This window comes from Lepidochelys olivacea (genome assembly GCF_965140295.1).
Source record: "Lepidochelys olivacea isolate rLepOli2 genome assembly, chromosome: 6".
NCBI classification, from domain to species: domain Eukaryota; kingdom Metazoa; phylum Chordata; order Testudines; family Cheloniidae; genus Lepidochelys; species Lepidochelys olivacea.
In genome coordinates, this window is record NC_140416.1 from 41241333 (window position 1) to 41265266 (window position 23934).

At 42.4% G+C, this 23934-nt stretch overlaps 1 protein-coding gene across 1 annotated transcript in view; it reads right to left on the minus strand.

Moving 5' to 3' along the window:
• The window catches only part of ANO3 (anoctamin 3), a 227108-nt gene extending 208341 nt beyond the window's left edge, over positions 1–18767 (minus strand). Inside the window, exon 1 of the mRNA XM_084629858.1 lies at positions 18680–18767. Coding sequence (XP_084485984.1) covers positions 18680–18731 — 52 coding nt within the window. The 5' untranslated portion in view covers positions 18732–18767. The remainder of the gene's footprint in view (positions 1–18679) is intronic.
• Positions 18768–23934: the final 5167 nt, after the last annotated feature.

Sequence of the window (23934 nt, forward strand, 5' to 3'; positions counted from 1 at the left end):
TGGGCGGGGCTGGGGAAAGGAAAGGAAAGGAAAGGCCAGGCCAGGCCAGGCCAGATGCCAGGCTGGAGCTCCCCAGCTCAACTCCCCAGCCTGAGGCCTTGGGTAAGGCCAAAGGAGGCACTGGGGCTACAGAGGTGCAGCCCAGAGGTAGGCAAAGGGAGCAGGTCCAAACATCCATTGCCAATGATGAGTGGTTTACAGACTGCAGTATGCCCCAGTGAGTGGGGGCTAGATGATGACTGGCAGTAGCCACTGAGGCAAGGTGGGAATAGAGGGTTGGGTGTTCCCCTGGGAGGGGAGATGTTGACTGTGGGTTACTGCTGGGGCAGAACCCCAAAGTAAAAGGGCACCAGGATCCGGGAGGGACACAGGGGCCTGGGGCAAGCAAGACATCAGCCAGCAGAGGGCACTCAGGAGGCTGAAGAGCTAATTCCCAAGATGACCAGCAGGAGGCGTTGTGCTGGTGAGTTGTCTCTTTGCTACAGGGAGGATTTATTAAAGGAGATACTCTATATTCTAGTAAACAGGAGAGGCTAGATGTTGATAAAGTACAGGTAGGCACTTAAGAGAAACAATCACATGAAAAAGAGTCCAATTCAATTAAATCCCAGGAAGGCAGACAACTAAATATTGACAAATTTCATAACTGCTTGTATACAAATGCAAGAAGATGAGTGAAAATGATTGCCTCATATGAAATGAGGATATTGATGTAATAGGCATCACAGAAACTGGGTGAAATTATGATAATCAATGGTACACAATAATATCAGGATACAAAATAAGAATGACAGAATAGGTTGTGTTGGTGGGGGAGTGGCAGGATGTGTTAAAGAAACTATACAGTCAACTACAGTAAACATTTTAAATGAATCAAACTGTACCATAGAATCTCTATGGATAAAATTCCAAGCTTGAATAATAAGAGTATACCAGCAGGAATATATTACCAACCACCTGACCAGAATGGTGATGGTGACTGTGAAAGGCTCAGGACATTACAGAGGCTACCAAAACAGAAAACCCAATAATAATGGGGGAATTTCAACTATCCCCATATTGACTGGGTGCATGTCACTTCAGGAGAGGATGCAGAGATAAAATTTTTAGACGCCATTAAAACTGTTCCTCAGAGCAGCTAGTTCTGGAACCCACAAGGGGAGAAGCAATTCTTGATCTAGTCCTAACTGGCTCACCGGATCAGGTCTAAGAGGTGAATATAGCTGAATGGCTCAGTAACATAGACAATAATGTAATTAAATTTAATATCCTTGTGTGAATATTACCAAAGAAACCCACCACAGTAGCATTTAACTTTAAAAATGGGAACCACATAAAAATGACATTACTAAACCAGAAATTAACAGTCACAAGAGTGAAATGCATGCAAGCTGCATAGAAACTGTTTAAAAACACTAAGATAGGCTCAAACTAAATGCATATCAGAAATTAAAAAAATAAAAACAAAACCAGTAAGAGGACCAAAAAATAAATAAATGCCACAATGTTAAACAGAGGAAAGGAGGCAGTTAGAGGCAAAAAGGCATCCTTTAAAAATTGGAAGTCAAATCCTAGTGAGGAAAACAGAAAGGAGCATAAACTCTGGCAAGTCAAATGTAAAAGTATAATTATGCAGGCCAAAAAAGAATTTGAAGAGCAAGTAGTAAAATCTACAAACTAACTGCAATTTTTTTTAAGTACCTCAGAAGTAGAGAGCCTACTAAACAAGAAGTGGGGTCAATGAACGATTACAGTGCTCAACGAGCACTCAAGGAAGACAAGACCATTGTGGAGAAGCTAAATGAATGCTTTGCATCCATCTTCACTGAAAAAGATGTGAGGGAGATTCCCACACCTAAGCAATTCTTTTCAGGGGATAAATCTGAGGACCTGTCCCAGACTGAAGGGGAAATAGAGGAGGTTTTGGAAAACATTGATAAATTAACCACCATTCTTATGTTCCTATTAAGTGGCCATGCTTATAAATATCCTGACCCTTACGTTCATTCCATGATATTTTATTTCCCCACCATATCTGCTATCATCCCCATCTCTCTCCTCTTATATTTCTGAGCATCCCCTTTGTGCCTTTGAAAATCTTCTCAGTGATTTCTTCTCTGCTTTCCCAACTTTCTGAGCTCTGCTGTGGCTCCCATATCTCCTCTTTCCCATCTATCCCTTTTCTTCTCATTTTTTTGTGCCTATTTTCACATACTTTAAAAAAAACAAAACCCACCCCTCTTCTTATTTCGAGCTGTGACAGAAAAGGAAGCTAATGGAACAATGCAGGTCAGAGAAATACCTATGCTGGTACAAAAGAAAGAGAATTAACTTCTTAGAAAATTAAATGTTACGTTCAGGGACAGGGCTGCATTAACAGCACTGGAGACAGACTCCATTCTCTCTCTAAAGCATAGGTAGGTATAGTCAAAAGGGAAAAAGCATTTCTATACATCGCCTCAACTGACCCAAAGGAACACCAAATGAGAGAGCAGCGTACCCATTCTGTCACTATTGAGACCACCATCAAGTGTGTCAAACTCCCAGTTAAACAAAGTGTGATGGTAGATTTATGATGCAGACATCCATCCATTAAAAAAATCACCTTAGACCCCCGCCCCCTGCTAACACCTTTCATTTAGGTTACACAAGATTTGACAGATGATAGTAATTTTCAGTCACTGGGCTAGGTTTGAAACAATGACTTAGAGCTGTAAGGGTCTGAATCCATGTCCCATGAACAGATATTAAGCAGATTTTGTTTATATCTGGGAAAGGAAAGGAGGCGATTGATGTACACTTGGGCACTGACAACTAAAAGGCGTTTAAAATCCAGACCATCTCAGATAAGAATTATAGAAGTTGTAAGACATTTAACAAGAAAACTTGTCAGTTAGGATTAAAATGTAAGGACCTACAATACAATCCTAAATCTGTAAAAGCAGATATGTTCCATTTTATTCACTACCTAACCTTTTCATTTATTTTCTATCCCCAAAAGCATGCCAAAGTTATTATCTGCAACATTAAACTGATTAGCAATTAGACTTCTGAATTTTGAAGTGTGAATAGTTGATTTGCAGTTTCTTTCGTGTATGCATTGTCTTTGAGCTGTCAGCACAGGACACTGCATGCAAATCCAACAAGACAAGTAAATCAGCAATAAAATTATGTTCTCTTGGCCTGCACATTTTTAAAAGCCACAATCCCAGCATGCTCTAAGGATGTAATTTCTGAAGGTGCTGGACAGGAAGGCTCTTCAGACTGTTAATGTCCTGAAATTTTAGAGATTAATCCTAATCCAGGAGGAAAATTAAACCTCTTTCTTGGCAACAGATTTTACTTTTGTATAGACTGAAAAATCCCACTCTGCCCCCTAGGGATGGAACATGAACATTCACATCTTCCCCATGTCTGTATGTGGAAGCTGACTCAAACAGAAGATCTTAAAGATCTAAGCATTTACTGAGAGCCAAATTGTGACCCCTGTAGTAATACTGACAAGCAGTTACTAACATCAGTGAACCTGCTTGCGTAAGTGCTCACCAAGGTGAAGAAGGGCTCACAATCTGATCCCAGGGGAACAGCGAGCATGTACTCACATGCAGAGAGGTTCAGAGATGCTGAGAAACAGTTCTGTGTACTTTAGCGTCTTTTAAAAAGATAGCACAACTCTTCTAGGTTAATCCACAGTACATAAACAGGGTTTTTAAAACAGGCACACCTGAACTGGTTTTAACATGGATTTAGAAAAAGATCAATCTGAACATTGCTTATACCACATACAATGAGGCATTTTGGATTCTAATGCACATAGAAGTGAATAAAGAATCTCCCATTGATTTCAGTGGGCTTTGGGTCAGACTCCAATATAACAAAAAAGACTTTAGATTGCACAGCAAACACTTGGCCTCCCTGCCATCACAATATATTTGTTAAATTATATTTACCATTAAATATTTTGTAACGTAATTGGCCACATTTGTTGAAAATCCCTAGTAGATACATTACCTAGAGGGCAGGCTCTTGGTGCAAATGATTAAGATGATTTTTGATAAACACAGAAATCTTTTCCTAGCTTCTGAACTCCTAAAATACATTCAGTCAGTCCTGAGATTTTTTTTTCTTCCTGATGGTTTTGTTGCCAAGAAATACATCTGAACAGAAATACTTAGTGCTATTACAAATTTGTTGTTGGGGGCACATGGAGATTATATTAGTGACACAGCTGCTTTTTCCATTCATGTATCATTCTTCTCTTAAATAGATGGAAAAGTGACAATTTTTTTATTAAAAATATACTTTTTCTCATCCCTCTTTTACTCTGTTACCAAGACGGAACATCCATAAGTAGCAACCATTGGCTACTTGTAAGACTTGGAGTAATTTCTCCCGAATAGATCTAAGTGACCACAAGTGGTGTATCTGTTTATATTACCCTGCTGAGAACGATGATGGATAGGCAAGGTGTTTTAATGCATATCTTATAGCCAGCTCATGGATGTTAGGCTCCCCTCAGAACAATACTACAAGACAGTCAGCAATGGTCATTCTGAATTATCAGGCATGTGTGGTGATTTTCATAGCCTTTAAAAACAAAGTAAAAATAAGCTTCTCTCAATACCTTATCTTTGTTCTTTCTGTCAGGTGGTGGAAAGAATTTCAGCAATTGCTCCTATCCTCTTAAGAACATGTAGGGACAATTTTTCAAAGGAGAGTGGGTGTGCCTGCAAATATTTGGCACCTGTTGGCTGCCAAAAAGACTGCATTTGCACGTGTAACGCTAAGAATACGGAGGAGGAAAAGGACCTTGGAGTATTGGTTGATCATAGGATGACTATGAGCTGCCAATGTGATATGGCTGTGAAAAAAGCTAATGTGGTCTTGGGATGTATCAAGAGAGGTATTTCCAGTAGGGATAAGGAGGTTTTAGTACCGTTATACAAGGCACTGGTGAGACCTCACCTGGAATACTGTGTGCAGTTCTGGTCTCCCATGTTTAAGAAGGATGAATTCAAACTGGAACAGGTACAGAGAAGGGCTACTAGGATGATCCGAGGAATGGAAAACTTGTCTTATGAAAGGAGACTCAGGGAGCTTGGCTTGTTTAGCCTAACTAAAAGAAGGTTGAGGGGAGATATGATTGCTCTCTATAAATATATCAGAGGGATAAATACCGGAGAGGGAGAGGAATTATTTAAGCTCAGTACCAATGTGGACACAAGAACAAATGGATATAAACTGGCCACTAGGAAATTTAGACTAGAAATTAGACTAAGGTTTTTAACCATCAGAGGAGTGAAGTTTTGGAATAGCCTTCCGAGGCAAGCAGTGGGGGCAAAAGATCTATCTGGCTTTAAGATTAAACTTGATAAGTTTATGGAGGAGATGGTATGATGGGATAACATGGTTTTGGTAATTAAATATTCATGGTAAATAGGCCCAATGGCCTGTGATGGGCTACTAGATGGGGTGAGATCCGAGTTACCCAGGAAAGAATTTTCTGTAGTATCTGGCTGATGAATCTTGCCCATATGCTCAGGGTTTAGCTGATCGCCATATTTGGGGTCAGGAAGGAATTTTCCTCCAGGGCAGATTGGAAGAGGCCCTGGAGGTTTTTCGCCTTCTCTGTAGCACGGGGCACGGGTCACTTGCTGTAGGATTCTCTGCTCCTTGAAGTCTTTAAACTACGATTTGAGGACTTCAATAGCACAGATATAGGTGTGAGGTTTTTTTTGTAGGAGTGGTGGGTGAAATTCTGTGGCCTGCGTTGAGCAGGAGGTCAGACTAGATGATCATAATGGTCCCTTCTGACCTAAATATCTATGAATTGTGCTTAAATGGGCTTACTGAGTCTTGCTGTGTGTCTGGGTGCAACATGTTGGCTCCTGTGGGCACAACTAGCACAGGGCATTTGGGTGGGTATACTCTTATGTCTACACTATGGAATAAGGTCGAATTTATAGAAGTTGGTTTTTTAGAAATCGGTTTTATATATTCGAGTGTGTGTGTCTCCACAGAAAATGCTCTAAGTGCATTAAGTGCATTAACTCAGCGAAGCGCTTCCACAGTACCGAGGCTAGAGTCGACTTCCGGAGCGTTGCACTGTGGGTAGCTATCCCACAGTTCCCGCAGTCTCCGCTGCCCATTGGAATTCTGGGTTGAGATCCCAATGCTTGATGGGGCTAAAACATTGTCGCGGGTGGTTCTGGGTACATATCGTCAGGCCCCCGTTCCCTCCCTCCCTCCGTGAAAGCAAGGGCAGACAATCGTTTTGCGCCTTTTTTCCTGAGTTACCTGTGCAGACGCCATACCACGGCAAGCATGGAGCCCGCTCAGGCAACAGTCACCCTATGACTCCTGGGTGCTGGCAGATGCGGTACGGCATTGCTACACAGTAGCAGCAACCCCTTGCCTTGTGGCAGCAGACGGTACAGTACGACTGGTAGCCGTCATCGTCATGTCCGAGGTGCTCCTGGCCACGTCGGCTGGGAGCGCCTGGACAGACATGGGCGCAGGGACTAAATTTGGAGTGACTTGACCAGGTCATTCTCTTTAGTCCTGCAGTCAGTCCTATTGAACCGTCTTATGGTGAGCGGGCAGGCGATACGGACTGCTAGCAGTCATACTGTACCATCTTCTGCCAGGCAGGCAAGAGATGAGGATGGCTAGCAGTCGTACTGTACCATCTTCTGCTGAGCAGCCATGAGATGTGGATGGCATGCAGTCCTTCTGCACCGTCTGCTGCCAGCCAAAGATGTAAAAGATAGATGGAGTGGGTCAAAACAAGAAATAGACCAGATTTGTTTTGTACTCATTTGCCTCCTCCCCTGTTTAGGGGACTCATTCCTCTAGGTCACACTGCAGTCACTCACAGAGAAGGTGCAGCGAGGTAAATCTAGCCATGTATCAATCAGAGGCCAGGCTAACCTCCTTGTTCCAATAAGAACGATAACTTAGGTGCACCATTTCTTATTGGAACCCCCTGTGAAGTCCTGCCTGAAATACTCCTTGATGTAAAGACACCCCCTTTGTTGATTTTAGCTCCCTGAAGCCAACCCTGTAAGCCGTGTCGTCAGTCGCCCCTCCCTCCGTCAGAGCAACGGCAGACAATCGTTCCGCGCCTTTTTTCTGTGCGGACGCCATACCAAGGCAAGCATGGAGGCCGCTCAGCTCACTTTAGCAATTAGGAGCACATTAAACACCACACGCATTATCCAGCAGTATATGCAGCACCGGAACCTGGCAAAGCGATACCGGGCGAGGAGGCGACATCAGCGCAGTCACGTGAGTGATCAGGACATGGACACAGATTTCTCTGAAAGCCTGGGCCCTGCCAATGCATGCATCATGGTGCTAATGGGGCAGGTTCATGCTGTGGAACGCCGATTCTGGGCTCGGGAAACAAGCACAGACTGGTGGGACCGCATAGTGTTGCAGGTCTGGGATGATTCCCAGTGGCTGCAAAACTTTCGCATGCGTAAGGGCACTTTCATGGAACTTTGTGACTTGCTTTCCCCTGCCCTGAGGCGCATGAATACCAAGATGAGAGCAGCCCTCACAGTTGAGAAGCGAGTGGCGATAGCCCTGTGGAAGCTTGCAACACCAGACAGCTACCGGTCAGTTGGGAATCAATTTGGAGTGGGAAAATCTACTGTGGGGGCTGCTGTGATGCAAGTAGCCCACGCAATCAAAGATTTGCTGATATCAAGGGTAGTGACCCTGGGAAATGTGCAGGTCATAGTGGATGGCTTTGCTGCAATGGGATTCCCTAACTGTGGTGGGCCTATAGATGGAACCCATATCCCTATCTTGGCACCGGAGCACCAAGCCGCCGAGTACATAAACCGCAAGGGGTACTTTTCGATAGTGCTGCAAGCTCTGGTGGATCACAAGGGACGTTTCACCAACATCAACGTGGGATGGCCGGGAAAGGTGCATGATGCTCGCATCTTCAGGAACTCTGGTCTGTTTCAAAAGCTGCAGGAAGGGACTTTATTCCCAGACCGGAAAATAACTGTTGGGGATGTTGAAATGCCTATATGTATCCTTGGGGACCCAGCCTACCCCTTAATGCCATGGCTCATGAAGCCATACACTGGCAGCCTGGACAGTCAGGAGCTGTTCAACTACAGGCTGAGCAAGTGCAGAATGGTGGTAGAATGTGCATTTGGACATTTAAAGGCGCGCTGGCGCAGTTTACTGACTCGCTTAGACCTCAGCAAAACCAATATTTCCACTGTTATTACTGCTTGCTGTGTGCTCCACAATATCTGTGAGAGTAAGGGGGAGATGTTTATGGCGGGGTGGGAGGTTGAGGCAAATCTCCTGGCTGCTGGTTACGGGCAGCCAGACACCAGGGCGGTTAGAAGAGCACAGGAGGGCGCGGTACGCATCAGAGAAGCTTTGAAAACCAGTTTCATGACTGGCCAGGCTACGGTGTGAAAGTTCTGTTTGTTTCTCCTTGATGAAACCCCCCACCCCTTGGTTCACTCTACTTCCCTGTAAGCTAACTACCCGCCCCTCCTCCCTTCAATCACCGCTTGCAGAGGCAATAGTCATTGTTGCTTCACATTCATGCATTCTTTATTCATTCATCACACAAATAGGGGGATGACTACCAAGGTAGCCCAGGAGGGGTGGTGGAGGAGGGAAGGAAAATGCCACACAGCACTTTAAGCACAGCACTTTAAATGTTTACAACTTTAAAATTTATTGAATGCCAGCCTTCTTTTTGGGGGGCAATCCTCTGTGGTGGAGTGGCTGGTTGGCCGGAGGCCCCCCCACTGCATTCTTGGGTATCTGGGTGTGGAGGCTATGGAACTTGGGGAGGAGGGCGGTTGGTTACAGAGGGGCTGCAGTGGCAGTCTGTGCTCCAGCTGCCTTTGCTGCAGCTCAACCATACGCTGGAGCATACTGGTTTGGTCCTGCAGCAGCCTCAGCATTGAATCCTGCCTCCTATCATCACGCTGCCGCCACATTTGAGCTTCAGCCCTGTCTTCAGCCTGCCACTTACTCTCTTCAGCCTGCCACCTCTCCTCCCGGTCATTTTGTGCTTTCCTGCACTCTGACATTATTTGCCTCCACGCATTCGTCTGTGCTCTGTCAGTGTGGGAGGACAGTATGAGCTCGGAGAACATTTCATCGCGAGTGCGTTTTTTTTTTCTTTCTAAGCTTCACTAGCCTCTGGGAAGGAGAAGATCCTGTGATCATTGAAATACATGCAGCTGGTGGAGAAAGAAAAGGGACAGAGGTATTTAAAAAGACACATTTTATAAAACAGTGGCTACACTCTTTCAGGGTAAACCTTGCTGTTAACATTACATACATAGCACATGTGCTTTCGTTACAAGGTCACATTTTGCCTCCCCCCACCGCGTGACTACCCCCTCAACCTTCCCCCCTCCCTGTGGCTAACAGCGGGGAACATTTCTGTTTAGCCACAGGCAAACAGCCCAGCAGGAATGGGCTCCTCTGAGTGTCCCCTGAAGAAAAGCACTCTATTTCAACCAGGTGACCATGAATTATATCTCATTCTCCTGAGGATAACAAAGAGAGATAAAGAACGGATGTTGTTTGAATGCCAGCAAACATACACTGCAATGCTTTGTTCTACAATGATTCCCGAGTACGTGTTACTGGCCTGGAGTGGTAAAGTGTCCTACCATGAAGGACGCAATAAGGCTGCCCTCCCCAGAAACCTTTTGCAAAGGCTTTAGGACTACATCTAGGAGAACCGCGAATGCCAGGGCAAAGTAATCCTTTCACATGCTTGCTTTTAAACCATGTATAGTATTTTAAAAGGTACACTCACCAGAGGTCCCTTCTCCGCCTGCTGGGTCCAGGAGGCAGCCTTGGGTGGGTTCGGGGGGTACTGGCTCCAGGTCCAGGGTGAGAAACAGTTCCTGGCTGTCGGGAAAACCGGTTTCTCTGCTTGCTTGCTGTGAGCTATCTTCTTCGTCCCCAAAACCTGCTTCCGTATTGCCTCCATCTCCATTGAAGGAGTCAAACAACACGGCTGGGGTAGTGGTGGCTGAACCCCCTAAAATGGCATGCAGCTCATCATAGAAGCGGCATGTTTGGGGCTCTGACCCGGAGCGGCCGTTCGCCTCTCTGGTTTTCTGGTACGCTTGCCTCAGCTCCTTCAGTTTCACGCGGCACTGCTTCGGGTCCCTGTTATGGCCTCTGTCCTTCATGCCCTGGGAGATTTTGACAAAGGTTTTGGCATTTCGAAAACTGGAACGGAGTTCTGATAGCACAGATTCCTCTCCCCAAACAGCGATCAGATCCCGTACCTCCCGTTCGGTCCATGCTGGAACTCTTTTGCGATTCTGGGACTCCATCATGGTCACCTGTGCTGATGAGCTCTGCATGGTCACCTGCAGCTTGCCACGCTGGCCAAACAGGAAATGAGATTCAAAAGTTCGCGGTTCTTTTCCTGTCTACCTGGCCAGTGCATCTGAGTTGAGAGTGCTGTCCAGAGCGATCATAATGGAGCACTCTGGGATAGCTCCCGGAGGCCAATACCATCGAACTGTGTCCACAGTACCCCAAATTCGAGCCAGCAACGTCGATTTAAGCGCTAATCCACTTGTCAGGGGTGGAGTAAGGAAATCGATTTTAAGAGCCCTTTAAGTCGAAATAAAGGGCTTCATTGTGTGGACGGGTGCAGGTTTACATCAATTTAACGCTGCTAAATTCGACCTAAAGTCCTAGTGTAGACCAGGGCTTATAGTTAATCCTTAGAGACTACATCAATAGGGAACATGACAATTGTGAAGGAAATCCCAGAATTATTTTGGCTTATCACACTCCAGATTTTTTTCTTCGCAGTCTCCCCCAGAAAATTTTGCCAAGGCTAGTCACAAGTACAATGTTTATGAGACTGAATTAACTGAAGCTGCACAACAACTAGAAGGTAATAAACCAATACCAAGGCATGCCATTATCTTGAGCAATCACCAATGTCATAAATATAAAGGGAAGGGTAAACCCCTTTGAAATCCCTCCTGGCCAGGGGAAAGCTCCTCTCACCTGTAAAGGGTTAAGAAGCTAAAGGTAACCTCGCTGGCACCTGACCAAAATGACCAATGAGGAGACAAGATACTTTCAAAAGCTGGGAGGAGGGAGAGAAACAAAGGGTCTGTGTCTGTCTGTAGTCGTCTTGGCCGGGGACAGAACAGGAATGGAGTCTTAGAACTTTTAGTAAGTAATCTAGCTAGGTATGTGTTAGATTATGATTTCTTTAAATGGCTGAGAAAAGAATTGTGCTGAATAGAATAACTATTTCTGTCTGTGTATCTTTTTTGTAACTTAAGGTTTTGCCTAGAGGGGTTCTCTATGTTTTTGAATCTAATTACCCTGTAAGATATATACCATCCTGATTTTACAGGGGGGATTTCTTTATTTCTATTTACTTCTATTTTTTATTAAAAGTCTTCTTGTAAAACACTGAATGCTTTTTCATTGTTCTCAGATCCAAGGGTTTGGGTTTGTGGTCACCTATGCAAATTGGTGAGGCTTTTTATCCAACATTTCCCAGGAAAGGGGGGGTGCAAGTGTTGGGAGGATTGTTCATTGTTCTTAAGATCCAAGGGTCTGGGTCTGTAGTCACCTAGACAAATTGGTGAGGCTTTTTACCAAACCTTGTCCAGGAAGTGGGGTGCAAGGTTTTGGGAAGTATTTTGGGGGGAAGGACGCGTCCAAACAGCTCTTCCCCAGTAACCAGTATTAGTTTGGTGGTGGTAGCGGCCTGTCCAAGGTGTAATATTTTGTACCTTGGGGAAGTTTTGACCTAAGCTGGTAAAGATAAGCTTAGGAGGTTTTTCATGCAGGTCCCCACATCTGTACCCTAGAGTTCAGAGTGGGGGAGGAACCTTGACAACCAAGTTGACATCTGTACCCCAAATGTATTTAGAAGGAAAACCAACACTGAACTGTGACAAAACAATTCTCCAGCATGCAATAGGTTTCTAGATCTCAATGTTTTCCTAACACATATGCGAATCAGGAAAAAAAGGCTTAATTATTGTACATATATTAACTACAAATGCTATATTTCATTGAAATTGTAACCTATTGTAACTTGATAATTATTTAAAAACTCATTATGGTCTAACACCTTTGGCTACACAATCTGGGTGCACATTAAGGGATTTACATGGACCTGCAACTAAGTATGTATGTAGCTCTTTAAAAATGTGGGCTTTGCCTTTCAATATAATGGCATATAATTTTAAATGCTAACATTTACTATGTTGTATCTTTAAAATACTGCATGCTGAGTGAGCACAGAAAAGACATTTTAAAAGGTGTGTGTTTAGGGCTACTTTCATTGCTATAACCAGACACAGTTTAGTAAAGCTTATAGACCTTGAGAATGGCATTGAGACTTTAACACATGTGCAGGTGAAAGGAATGGGGCCTGACAACTCTTCCACTAGTTCTGCATTATTTTTGAGAAATTGTTTCCTTTTTGCCATTATTGTAGCCTTTGTGAGAAATAGCATGTAGGAAAATGAAATGTGACATTCATAAAACTATGATATAGTTGCACCTTTTAATCATTTCAGCAATATCTCTGCTCCTCATTAGCTTCCAAAACTGAAACAAAAATATGATCTTTGTAAAATGCCATTTAGAATGGCAAGTCTGTGTTGAATAAAATTAGCTTTTAGAACAGGCTTCAGGTTTTTAGATCTCATATTTACAAAATATGTAATACGGTGCACTATTATATAACAGCTTTCATCTGAGTATCTCAAAGTGCTTTACAAACATTGATTAATGAAACATATCAACATTCCTGGGAAGGAAGGAAGTATAATTATATGTCCTCCAGAGATGAGTCCCAATCAAATCACACGTCTGAACAACGCCAACGTTTTTGGTTGTTTGAGTCCAGTGTCTTGGTTCTGCCTGTTACGCAGATAGTTCCAGAAACAAAATTTGACATTGTATCCAAATATTTTTAAAGTTTGGAGTGCTCGGAAGTTTGCACCTGGAACTAAAATTAATGAAATATTTATTGGAAGCCAGCCAGTCAAAAGCTAAGTAGAATAAACACACTTTATATTGTATGTTGCCATAGGGAGTGAGTCCCAAAGTCTGCAATTAGAAAGTAGTGCTGAAAAGAGCAATGCCAGTCAAGAGCAGCATCCACCATATCAGACCAACAATCCATTCAGACCAATACCACCTTTTTCAGAAGAAGGTGAAAAAATCCCACCACATCATGCATGTAAATGAACAATATCCAGTTGTCATTTAGGTCAGGCACTCATATGCTTCTGACATGAGCATGGTGTAGGAACCTAAATATAACATCTACTTTTACAAATTGCACAGTTAGCTAGTGGTGAAAAAAACGCTCATGCTATTTTTACTTCATTCTCCCTTCTGCACCTTTGCCCAAGGTTTGTTTCACCCACCTGTTATGTCTGGTTTTGCATTAATTTTAAGTTCTTTGGGGGCAGGGACTCTTACTGTACATACGTACAGGGCCTAACATGCTTGGATCCATTAGGCACTACTGTAAACAAATAAATAATATCTGATGCAGTGTTTGGATCTCTCAAGCTATGAAAAACAGCAAGTACATTCAATACAAGTCAGCTCGGAGACTTCCCCCATGCCCATCACTAGCAGAATAACACTCCTTCTATACCCTATTCTGATACTAGATGATAAGAATCCCATTGATATCTTTCAGCTAAGTGTAGATGGAATTGTTCTGTCACCATTTTCTTAGTATCCTGCTAAAGAGATTCTTGACCAAGAGTCAAATCGCTGTTTGTGAGCACATAGCTTATGGCTCACCATATCCGAGGAAGATATTAATAATCCACAGCAATAAAAAGCCCCAAACCTCTTTACTGGCCTTAATCAGTCAAGAAAGTCATGAGTGCATTTCACAGGTCAGAATTCTATAACTAAATCCAAAACCTCATTAAGCAAAAAATGGCCCAAAATCAACCAGCAAACAAAGCATTCCTCTCCTTCTCTTCTGACAATTCTTATGCAAGTAATCAAAGGTTAAATCCCATCTGACACATGTAAGATAAACAATTCAGTGTTAAATAATAATACAAGATAGAAAAATGTATACCTTTAGGAATGTTACTGAATTTCTCTGCTATGACAATGCATCTGTGCCTTGCGAGACAATGCAGATTAAAAATAGTGACAAAAGGACTATCCAGATGGCTCAACTGATCTAATGCACTACCATGCTGTGGACCTGGATTAGTCTAACTTTAGGACTATTGTTCTTTTTGACAGGGATAATTTCAGTCATTTGGAGTCCGACAAGGCAAGGGGAAATGAAACATCCATTCCATGAACCTCTGCATGGCTTTAGAATAGATTTTTTTTTAACCACTCAGGTGATAATGTAATGATGTGCAACTTTTGAAACTTGTGAGTATTCACTGTATATATGCTTGGCTTTGGACAGAGGGCAGCACCAAGCCATGCTTGGATATTCTACTGCCAGTCTCCTGTTCTAGACCCATTGTCATAGAATCATAGAATAGAATATCAGGGATGGAAGGGACCTCAGGAGGTCATCTAGTCCAACCCCCTGCTCAAAGCAGGACCAATCCCCAACTAAATCATCCCAGCCAGGGCTTTGTCAAGCCTGACCTTAAACTTCTAAGGAAGGAGATTCCACCACCTCCCTAGGTAATGCATTCTAGTGTTTCACCACCCTCCTAGTGAAAAAGTTTTTCCTAATATCCAACCTAAATCTCCCCCACTGCAACTTGAGACCATTACTCCTTGTTCTGCCATCCGCTACCACTGAGAACAGTCTAGATCCATCCTCTTTGGAACCACCTTTCAGGTAGTGGAAAGCAGCTATCAAACCCCCCTCATTCTTCTCTTCTGCAGACTAAACAATCCCAGTTCCCTCAGCCTCTCCTCATAAGTCATGTGTTCCAGTCCCCTAATCATTTTTGTTGCCCTCCGCTGGACTCTTTCCAATTTTTCCACATCCTTCTTGTAGTGTGGGGCACAAAACTGGACACAGTACTCCAGATGAGGCCTCACCAATGTCAAATAGAGGGGAACGATCACGTCCCTCGATCTGCTGGCAATGCCCCTACTTATACATCCCAAAATGCCATTGGCCTTCTTGGCAACAAGGGCACACTGACGCATATCCAGCTTCTCGTCCAGTGTAATCCCTGGGTCCTTTTCTGCAGAACTGCTGCCTAGCCATTTGGTCCCTAGTCTGTAGCAGTGCATCGGATTCTTCCGTCCTAAGTGCAGGACTCTGCACTTGTCCTTGTTGAACCTCATCAGATTTTTTTGGCCCAATCCTCTAATTTGTCTAGGGCCCTCTGTATCCTATCCCTACCCTCCATCGTATCTACTTCTCCTCCCAGTTTAGTGTCATCTGCAAACTTGCTGAGGGTGCAATCCACACCATCCTCCAGATCATTTCTGAAGATATTGAACAAAACCAGCCTGAGGACTGACACATGGGGCACTCCGCTTGATACCGCCTGCCAACTAGACATGGTGCCATTGATCACTACCCATTGAGCCAGACAATCTAGCCAACTTTCTATCCACCTTATAGTCCATTCATCCAGCCCATACTTCATCTTGCTGGCAAGAATACTGTGGAAGACCCAAAGAAAACAGAGCAAGGAACCAAAACACTAGTCCACAGATAAAAATGTATTTTTTCTAACTTTTGAGAGATCCTAGATTTCTGAGCTTCACTGCAACATGCCAGAGAACTTGGATGTTCCCTTTCAAGCTATGCAAAGGAATGTAATTATAGAAAGCCAAAGAAACCACCACACATCCTCTCAGCCATAACAAAAAAGCTCAGAGTAGTAAACCAACCAGTTAAGGGAAACAAACACAACTTTCTCCAAACCAGTGAAGGTTGGACTGTAAAAGTTAACCTCTCTCCATTAAATCAGTCCGAGTATTGTGTCGCCTGAGGCTACCCCGTAAGGCTCAGTCCACAAAGAGGTGTATTCTTATAAATTGCTTTTATATGATACATTCCTCTTTTTGTTTGACCTACATCTTAACTCTATATTGAGGATCCACAAAGAAATAATTGCTGGAACTACCTCCCACCCGCAAATGTAGCTTGCTCTTAATGCAATTGAAGTATAGAGAGCACAGCTGTGATAGGCAGTTGGCCATTCTACAAGGATTATCTCTGATTTTGTAGAAAATATAATTTAGGGCACATTTTTTGCCTACAGTTAAACAAATAATATGTATAGGCAGCATCAAGATAAACATACAAAGACAAATTTATATACAAGTCTGAATAAAAATCACATCCTGACTTTTTCATGTTGAGAAATCTGTGCTTGTCTACAGAAGTGCAGTGCTAGATTTCTTTAGTACATTAACCCCTTAAATATCACTGGAATTTATTTTTATTATTATTGTGCACTCAATTTTCTGTCTGTGATTTGGTTTGTTTTTTTGGGCAGGTGTTTGTGTTTTTTGTTTTGTTCTTCCTGTGGCCTTTATACCAATCCTGTCTACTGTCATTCCCAGTGGCCCCAAAAGCACTAGGATGAGAGAAAATACTGCTGTCCAGGACTTGGAAAGCTAACTCAGAGTGAGTTGGCACTCTGTACTGTTCAGTCAATCTCTCTCTTTTTTTTTTTTTTTGGAGGGGGGGAGGGGACATGCTTTTTTCTTTTTGGCCAAGGGTGTTACCGTATTTCACAGGCAATGGTATCCATGGGTATACATGCTCCATGACTTATTGAGAGCACTCCATCTCACTTACACGACTCTATTGTGGCAAGTCTATTTACTCAGATTTTGCACAAAGTATAAGGACCGAATGAGAATCTGTTTCTGAGTATGTGGCTTATTCCACAGACTGTAGCAGAGCTAATACATTATGAAGTTATGGAAATGTTATAAGCATACAGAATCTACGACATTGTTCTTCATGGTTCTGTTACTGTAATTACATTCCATGCTGAAACTAAGAAATTATGCTAATTTTTAAATGAAATTGTTTTAAGAAAAGTATGGTATAGTTCCCTTAGTACCTTGGGAGGGATTCTCGAGTTCATTAATCGTTGACCTGACATAAGTAATGGCTCAAAAGGAACTGTTAGATTCGATAAACTCCGTGTATGTGCTGCACAGCTGTCATCAGTCCATGGGCTTACAAATATGACATTTAAGAAAAACAATTTACTGTACTTATGTAATATCTCATTTTTAAAAGGAATGAACTTGACATTTTACAATTCAGAACAGCAAAACCAGTTAGAGCACATAAAGGAGGGGCTGGGTGCAAAATCACAAGGTCAGTTAAATTTATTTTGGAATTACAGGAGTACAAATATCAAACTTTTCCGTTTCCTGTCACAGATGTGCACTCAAACAGATCATTTTAAAACAAAATTTGGTGGACGTAGGAATTGTTCCCAGGATGAATGCTTGAAACTTATGATAAAAGTAGAAATTGTATGGATTAATGAACTGCAGGACATAAAAGTTTGTAGTAGAACAGAAATGCTGACCGAGTTGTGCTAACTGTAGCAGCACAAATGGACCCACTCTAACAAAGCAAATGTTGATCCCTCCTTACCTATGAAATACTAATGTGATCACGGTGGGGGAAAAAAAGCATGCAAACAAAATCCAACCTTCCATGGACTTTTAATGTATTTATTAGACCTTTATTGCACCATGTTAACAGGAGATTACAATGATTAATAAATATTTCAGTCACAGTTGCTAACAGACATATATTAAGAGTCTTACTGGGCAGTAGCCAAAGATTCCAATGTTCTTGATGTGCAAAAGCAGACAAGGATCAAAGTTAGGTATTTTTGTTTTGGGGGACTAAAATGCTGAAAGTAGCTATGGTTATTTTCTTCTTCTGTACGGTTTGTACTTGATTCATGAATTTACTAATGTATTATATAGGCTACAAATAAAAACAACATTACCAAAATAAAAGAAAACAGCAGAAAACTGGAGGGAGAAACCCCCACAGAATCTTTGTCACTTTCACCTAAAGCTATAAAACAGTACTGAGTATTTATTATAACAGCTGAATAGAACTAAGGAAGCAGTTTCAATACTGAACAAAGTTTTCATGAAAAACTAAACGTATTAGATCAGTTCTATAGTCAAACATCATGCAGCATTAGCACGGGTATTGTAAAAGCATGCTTGTAAAGTAGCAAATGACGTCTATGGTGCTACTTACTTGTGATCTTCAGCCTTTTAAAAGCAAATACCATTCAGCTGCAATGAAATACATTCACAGCAACATCCTATAACAATGAAATGCAGCTATGCCAAGCACATTTTTCCTTGCACTGCACTGCAATGTGGATCTTTTAAAGGACATAGGTTATTTGCTTAAAATCAAAATCTTTGAATGCCTTTTAGAATATAAACCAAACCACCATATTTATTATACAGTGGATATTGTAATCCTAGAGAATGTTACTTGTCTTGCAATGGTAGAAAAAATGTAGCCATTTCAGGGACCAAACTGATGGATAACATTATAACTTACTGCAAGAGTTTAAACACATCTGCATCGCACATAGCTCCGGTATCTGGAACAGCTGGTGTACTGGTGCTTGTATTAGATCAGACTGCAAGGGCATGCAGACCTAATAATTTAGCACACAATGCTAGAGACAAAAATATTTCTACTGACCTTTTTGCTGTCTAAAGGACTGAATAGAGCCCGAATGGTGAACCATTTTCATTCATAGGAGCTTGACAATATTCACTCACTGAGCTCGAGAGGGTCAAGGGGTTTCAAATGGGAAATGGAAAGACTCCCCGGCTGCATAGAATCTAGGAGCTTCTGAAGAGCTGTGCAACCCGACACCTGCTTTAGCAAGCACTTAGCTTGAAAGACTCCACTCCCCACTGTTGTCATAGAAACCAGAAAGGCTGGTCCAGCACCATACTCCCCTTAGCGGATGCTTAAGGAATAATTCACTACATCAATCTAACAGGGAAATGCAACAATATATTTTTTATTGAAGAAAGAAGTGTTTTGTTGCTTGAAGCATATTTTTTCAGATAAAGACAAACTCAAGTACTTTCCCTAGTGCTGAACATCACTGCAAAAAGTAATAGTTTCCAAACCCTAGCCAAACCCTAGCCATGGAATGTCTCCAAGATACAAAATTGTTCAGAAGTTTATATGGTCCTGACCATCAGCATATTGACTGAAGTAAAATGCGTTTTATAGATTCACTCCAAGTGTTTCCCCCAAATAACACTTTCATTTATTTCTGTAGTCCTTTTGTCTTTCAAGGCTCCTACCTTTGTCTAAAAGAAATCATCTAATAAATAATTTTTTTAAGGACAGATAGACACAGCTATCACCTACTTTGTCTATTTATAAATTTTAAAAATTGCAAATGTACATATGCATAAAAAGCATATATTTGTCATTTCATATGTCACGTTTTAAGATTGCAAATTCTTTGGGGGAGACACTGTTTCTTTTTATGCTTGCATAATAGGAAGCCCCAATCTTTACAGGGCTTCACAGGTTTTATTCTATAAAAACAGAAAGCATCCAAGATTGCACATCTATTTATATAGGTTCTGATATGGTCGCTATCACTGACATTCCAATGATCATTTTTGCTCCACTCCATGCTGTGTGGAAAGAGAAGCATTTGAGCCAACGTGGTTCAAATTTATGAGGAGATTTAATGCCTGTTGGGTTTTTCCACCCCCCCACAGTCTACATCATACACCTTCCATGGTGAGCAGCTTTCAATAAATTATCACTCATCCATTGTTGCATCTCCAGCATATGTCTTTTCTCTGATCTTCCTAGCTTACAATCAATCTTCTACTTTATTAGGTACTTCACTAGGAGTGGCACAGAAAAAGAATGCACACTCCTCTTCTTTCCACATAGAAATAGATAAATCAGCTCACTTAAAGTAAGAAATACCCAAAGCCTTTTTACCAAACTTGAATAGTCAAACTTTTAAGAGGCTGAAGATATTTAGATAACTTTTCATTTGTTCATACTTCTGGTCAGAAGAGGTGCAGGAGATGCCCTGGACCAGCAATTGCTGATTTCTTGTGCTGAACCTAATGGGTTCTCAAATGTCCATCTTAAATCCAGTTCCAACCCAAGGACACAGTTAAAATTCCAAAACTGCCAAGGAGAAAGGTTATTCTCATTGTATTTTCAGACACAGCCAGAAGCAGATGTGCTGGAAACCTGTTTTCATGAGCTTGACAGCCTTTGATGTTTCTTGGAATCTACACACACAGTGGCTTTGTTCAATACCAAAATTTCGGTCCTGCCTCAGTGCACGGGGTGGATTTGATGGCTTTTTGAGGTCTTTTCCACCCCTACAGTTCTCTGTCCCTATTATTCTATAACTCTCTGAGTGCAATTACATGTGTTACAGCATTTTGGAAGTCCCAAATAAGATCTTTCACTTTTATTTCATTTAAACTCAAGAAAACAAAGGCATGTATTATCTAAGCCTTGTGGTTATACTCCTCCACTGCTGTGTAACTAACAGTGCCTGTGCTGCAGAGCCATTGTGTTACAGTGAGGCTTTCAAACCTGTCCAAAACTCTCAATATAGCACTCTGAGTGATAGGTTTTCTCCAGTGTCTCACTGAAAACTGGTCTACAGCAGAAAACACTGTAAAAATGACAAATTAGAGACCCACAGCTCCCAGCTCACTTCAGCCCTTCAGGTGATATGACAGGGCTCTGGGCAGCATTAGTCTGTGGTCATCTGCAAAGAAATCTATGGAGTAACCAGGTAAGTGAGCTGCCAAGAACCCAGGCAGGTTTCCAAAAGAACCCTAGGAACCCTGCTCCACTGCAGCTCATGAGGAGCCAAAGAGCTTAGGAATTTGAGAGTCAGGGCTCCCAGGCTCTTGGCTCCCTGTTGGCCTGCCACATGGGCAGCCAAAGAGCTGGGAACCTGGAATCCTGAGCCCCTTCGTAGCCTATTGGTTGGGCTGTCACAGAGTAAGGCATGAGAGCTGGCAGGAAACCAGGGAGGGTTGCACCAGAACCCTGCCTGTTTTTTTTTTTTTTTTTTTTGCAACTTCATCAAGACAAGCTGTCTCTTTGAAACATTTTGATTTTGATGAAATCAGCATTCTCTGACAGAAAAAAAAACCAGAGGAGTCCTTGTGTCACCTTAGAGACTAACAAATGTATTTGGGCATAAGCTTTCATAGGCTAAAACCCACTTCATCAGATGCATAGAAGGAAAAATACACCTGACCCAAAATGGCTGGAGGGGGGGCAAGAACAAAGGGTTTGGGCTGTCTGTGCGATGCTTTTGCCAGGAACAGATCAGGAATGCAAACCTTACAACTCCTGTAAAGTTAGTAAGTAATCTAGCTAGAAAATCCGTTAGATTTTCTTTTGTTTAATGGCTTGTAAAATAAGCTGTGCTGGAGGGAATGTGTATTCCTGTTTGTGTCTTTTTGTAACTTAAGGTTTTGCCTAGAGGAATTCTCTATGTTTTGAATCTGATTACCCTGTAAGGTATTTACCATCCTGATTTTACAGAGATGATTCGTTTACTTTTCCTTCAATTAAAATTCTTCTTTTAAGAACCTGATTCATTTGTCATTGTTCTTAAGAGCCAAGGGTTTGGGTCTGTATTCACCTTTACCAATTGGTGATGATTATTATCAAGCCTTCCCCAGGAAAGGGGGTGTAGGGCTTGGGAGGGATATTTCGGGGGAAGACGTCTCCAAGTGGTCTCTTTCCCTGTTCTTTGTTTAAAACGCTTGGTGGTGGCAGCATACTGTTCAAGGACAAGGCAAAGTTTGTACCTTGAGGAAGTTTTTAACCTAAGCTGGAAAGAATAAGCTTAGGAGGTCTTTCATGCAGGTCCCCACATCTGTACCCTAGAGTTCGGAGTGGGGAAGGAACCTTGACACCTGTGCTTGAAGGGGACACATGTATGATGGGGGCTGGCTCAGGAGCCAGACTAAGAAGCAGAGCAACCAGCTGCAGGCCCTGGAGAAGCTGCATGTGGGCTGGGACCACAAACATATGTTAGCCATGTGCAGATAGACCCCATGTTTGGGTAGAGGAGGAGGAGGAGTTACTAGGGTCAATGCTTGATTGGCATGCCTGGGAGACACAACTGAAGGTCCCAGAGAGTCCCCAGATGGCTGTGATATGTGAGCTGAGCCTGGGAAGGACCATGTGACCAAAGAGAGGGCTGGCTGCCTGAGGACAGGTTAGAGCAGCCGGAGAGGATGCAGCTCCTAAGTTGCTCTCTGCCACAGAGGACAATGCACCCACAGCCGGGGACTCACTCCAGCCAAAAGGGAGAGCTGTCTGCTTTGCAGTGAACCTTTCACAACAGGTCTCATCTCTACCACCCAGATAAGGCTTGTAGGAGAGACTTTGAGGGGCTCACTAACTTACTTAACTTGGTTTGTGGGTTTTTAGTGGTTGTTGCGGGGATTACTCATTTATATCCTGGACTCCTTCACCTGTTCTCTCCCCCTTCTTTTAATTTACACCACCCTTTCCAGGAATAAGTATAGTGCTCTATTTCTTGGTCCTTGATTCTCTGTTATCCCTCTTTCCTTTGCCAAAAGTACGTTAGAGCTACCAAACAAAAGCTTATTTTCTCTTAGTTGACTGTAGCTCACAGTATACTGTATGTTTACAAGGCTACATAAGGGTCCAACTTCAGGAAGGGCTTGCCTACACTAGAAAGTTCTGCTTTACCTACCGTTAAAGCACTACAACTCCCCTAATCATGATGCAGCCATACCAAAATAAAGATATTTTAGAGCAGTATAGATATTCCCATATAGGAAAGGGAATAAGTTACACTGATATAAATCACCTTTACAACAGTATAGCTATATCCACATTAGGGGCTTTGACTGGTACATTGGCAATGAAATCACACCCCTAACTGACATAGTTGTACTGGTAAAACTTTTCAGGGTAATAGGGCTGCCAACTTTGGTTGGATGAATTCCTGGAGGTTTCATCACATGGCATTATCTTTAATTAAAGATTAATCATTAATTCCTGGAGACTCTGGGGCAATCCTGGAGGGTTGGTAACCCTAACTGTAGACCAGGCCTAACTGTAATGTATAAGTAATATACTGCTGTCATAAATATAAAGGGAAGGCTAACCACCTTTAAATCCCTCCTGGCCAGAGGAAAAAACCCTTTCACCTACAAAGGGTTAAGAAGCTAAAGATAACCCCTCAGGCACCTGACCAAAATGACCAATGAGGAGACAAGATACTTTCAAAGCTGGGGGGGCGGGAAACAAAGGGTTCTCTCAGTCTGTATGTTGCCTTTGCCGGGACCAGAGCAGGAATGCAGGTCAGAACTCCTGTAAAGAGTTAATAAGCAATCTAGTTAGATATGCGTTAGATTCTGTTTTGTTTAAATGGATGATAAAAGAAGTTGTGCTGAATGGACTGTTTTTGTGTCTTTTTGTAACTTAAGGGTTTACCTAGAGGGATTCGTTTTGAATCTGATTACCCTGTAAGGTATTTACTATCCTGATTTTACAGAGGTGATTCTTTTACTTCAATTAAAATTCTTCTTTTAAGAACCTGATTGATTTTTCATTGTTCTTAAGATCTAAGGGTTTGGGTCTGTGTTCTCCTGTGCAGATTGGTGAGGATTTTTATCAAGCCTTCCCCAGGAAAGGGGGTGTAGGGTTTGGGAGGATTTTGGGGGGAAAGATGTTTCCAAGCGGGCTCTTTCCCTGTTATATATTTGTTAGATGCTTGGTGGTGGCAGCAATAAAGTCCAGGGGCAAAAGGTAAAATAGTTTGTACCTTGGGGAAGTTTTAACCTAAGCTGGTAAAAATAAGCTTAGGGGGTTTTTCATGCAGGTCCCCACATCTGTACCCTAGAGTTCAGAGTGGGGAAGGAACCTTGACAACTGCTATGGGCAGTCCAAAG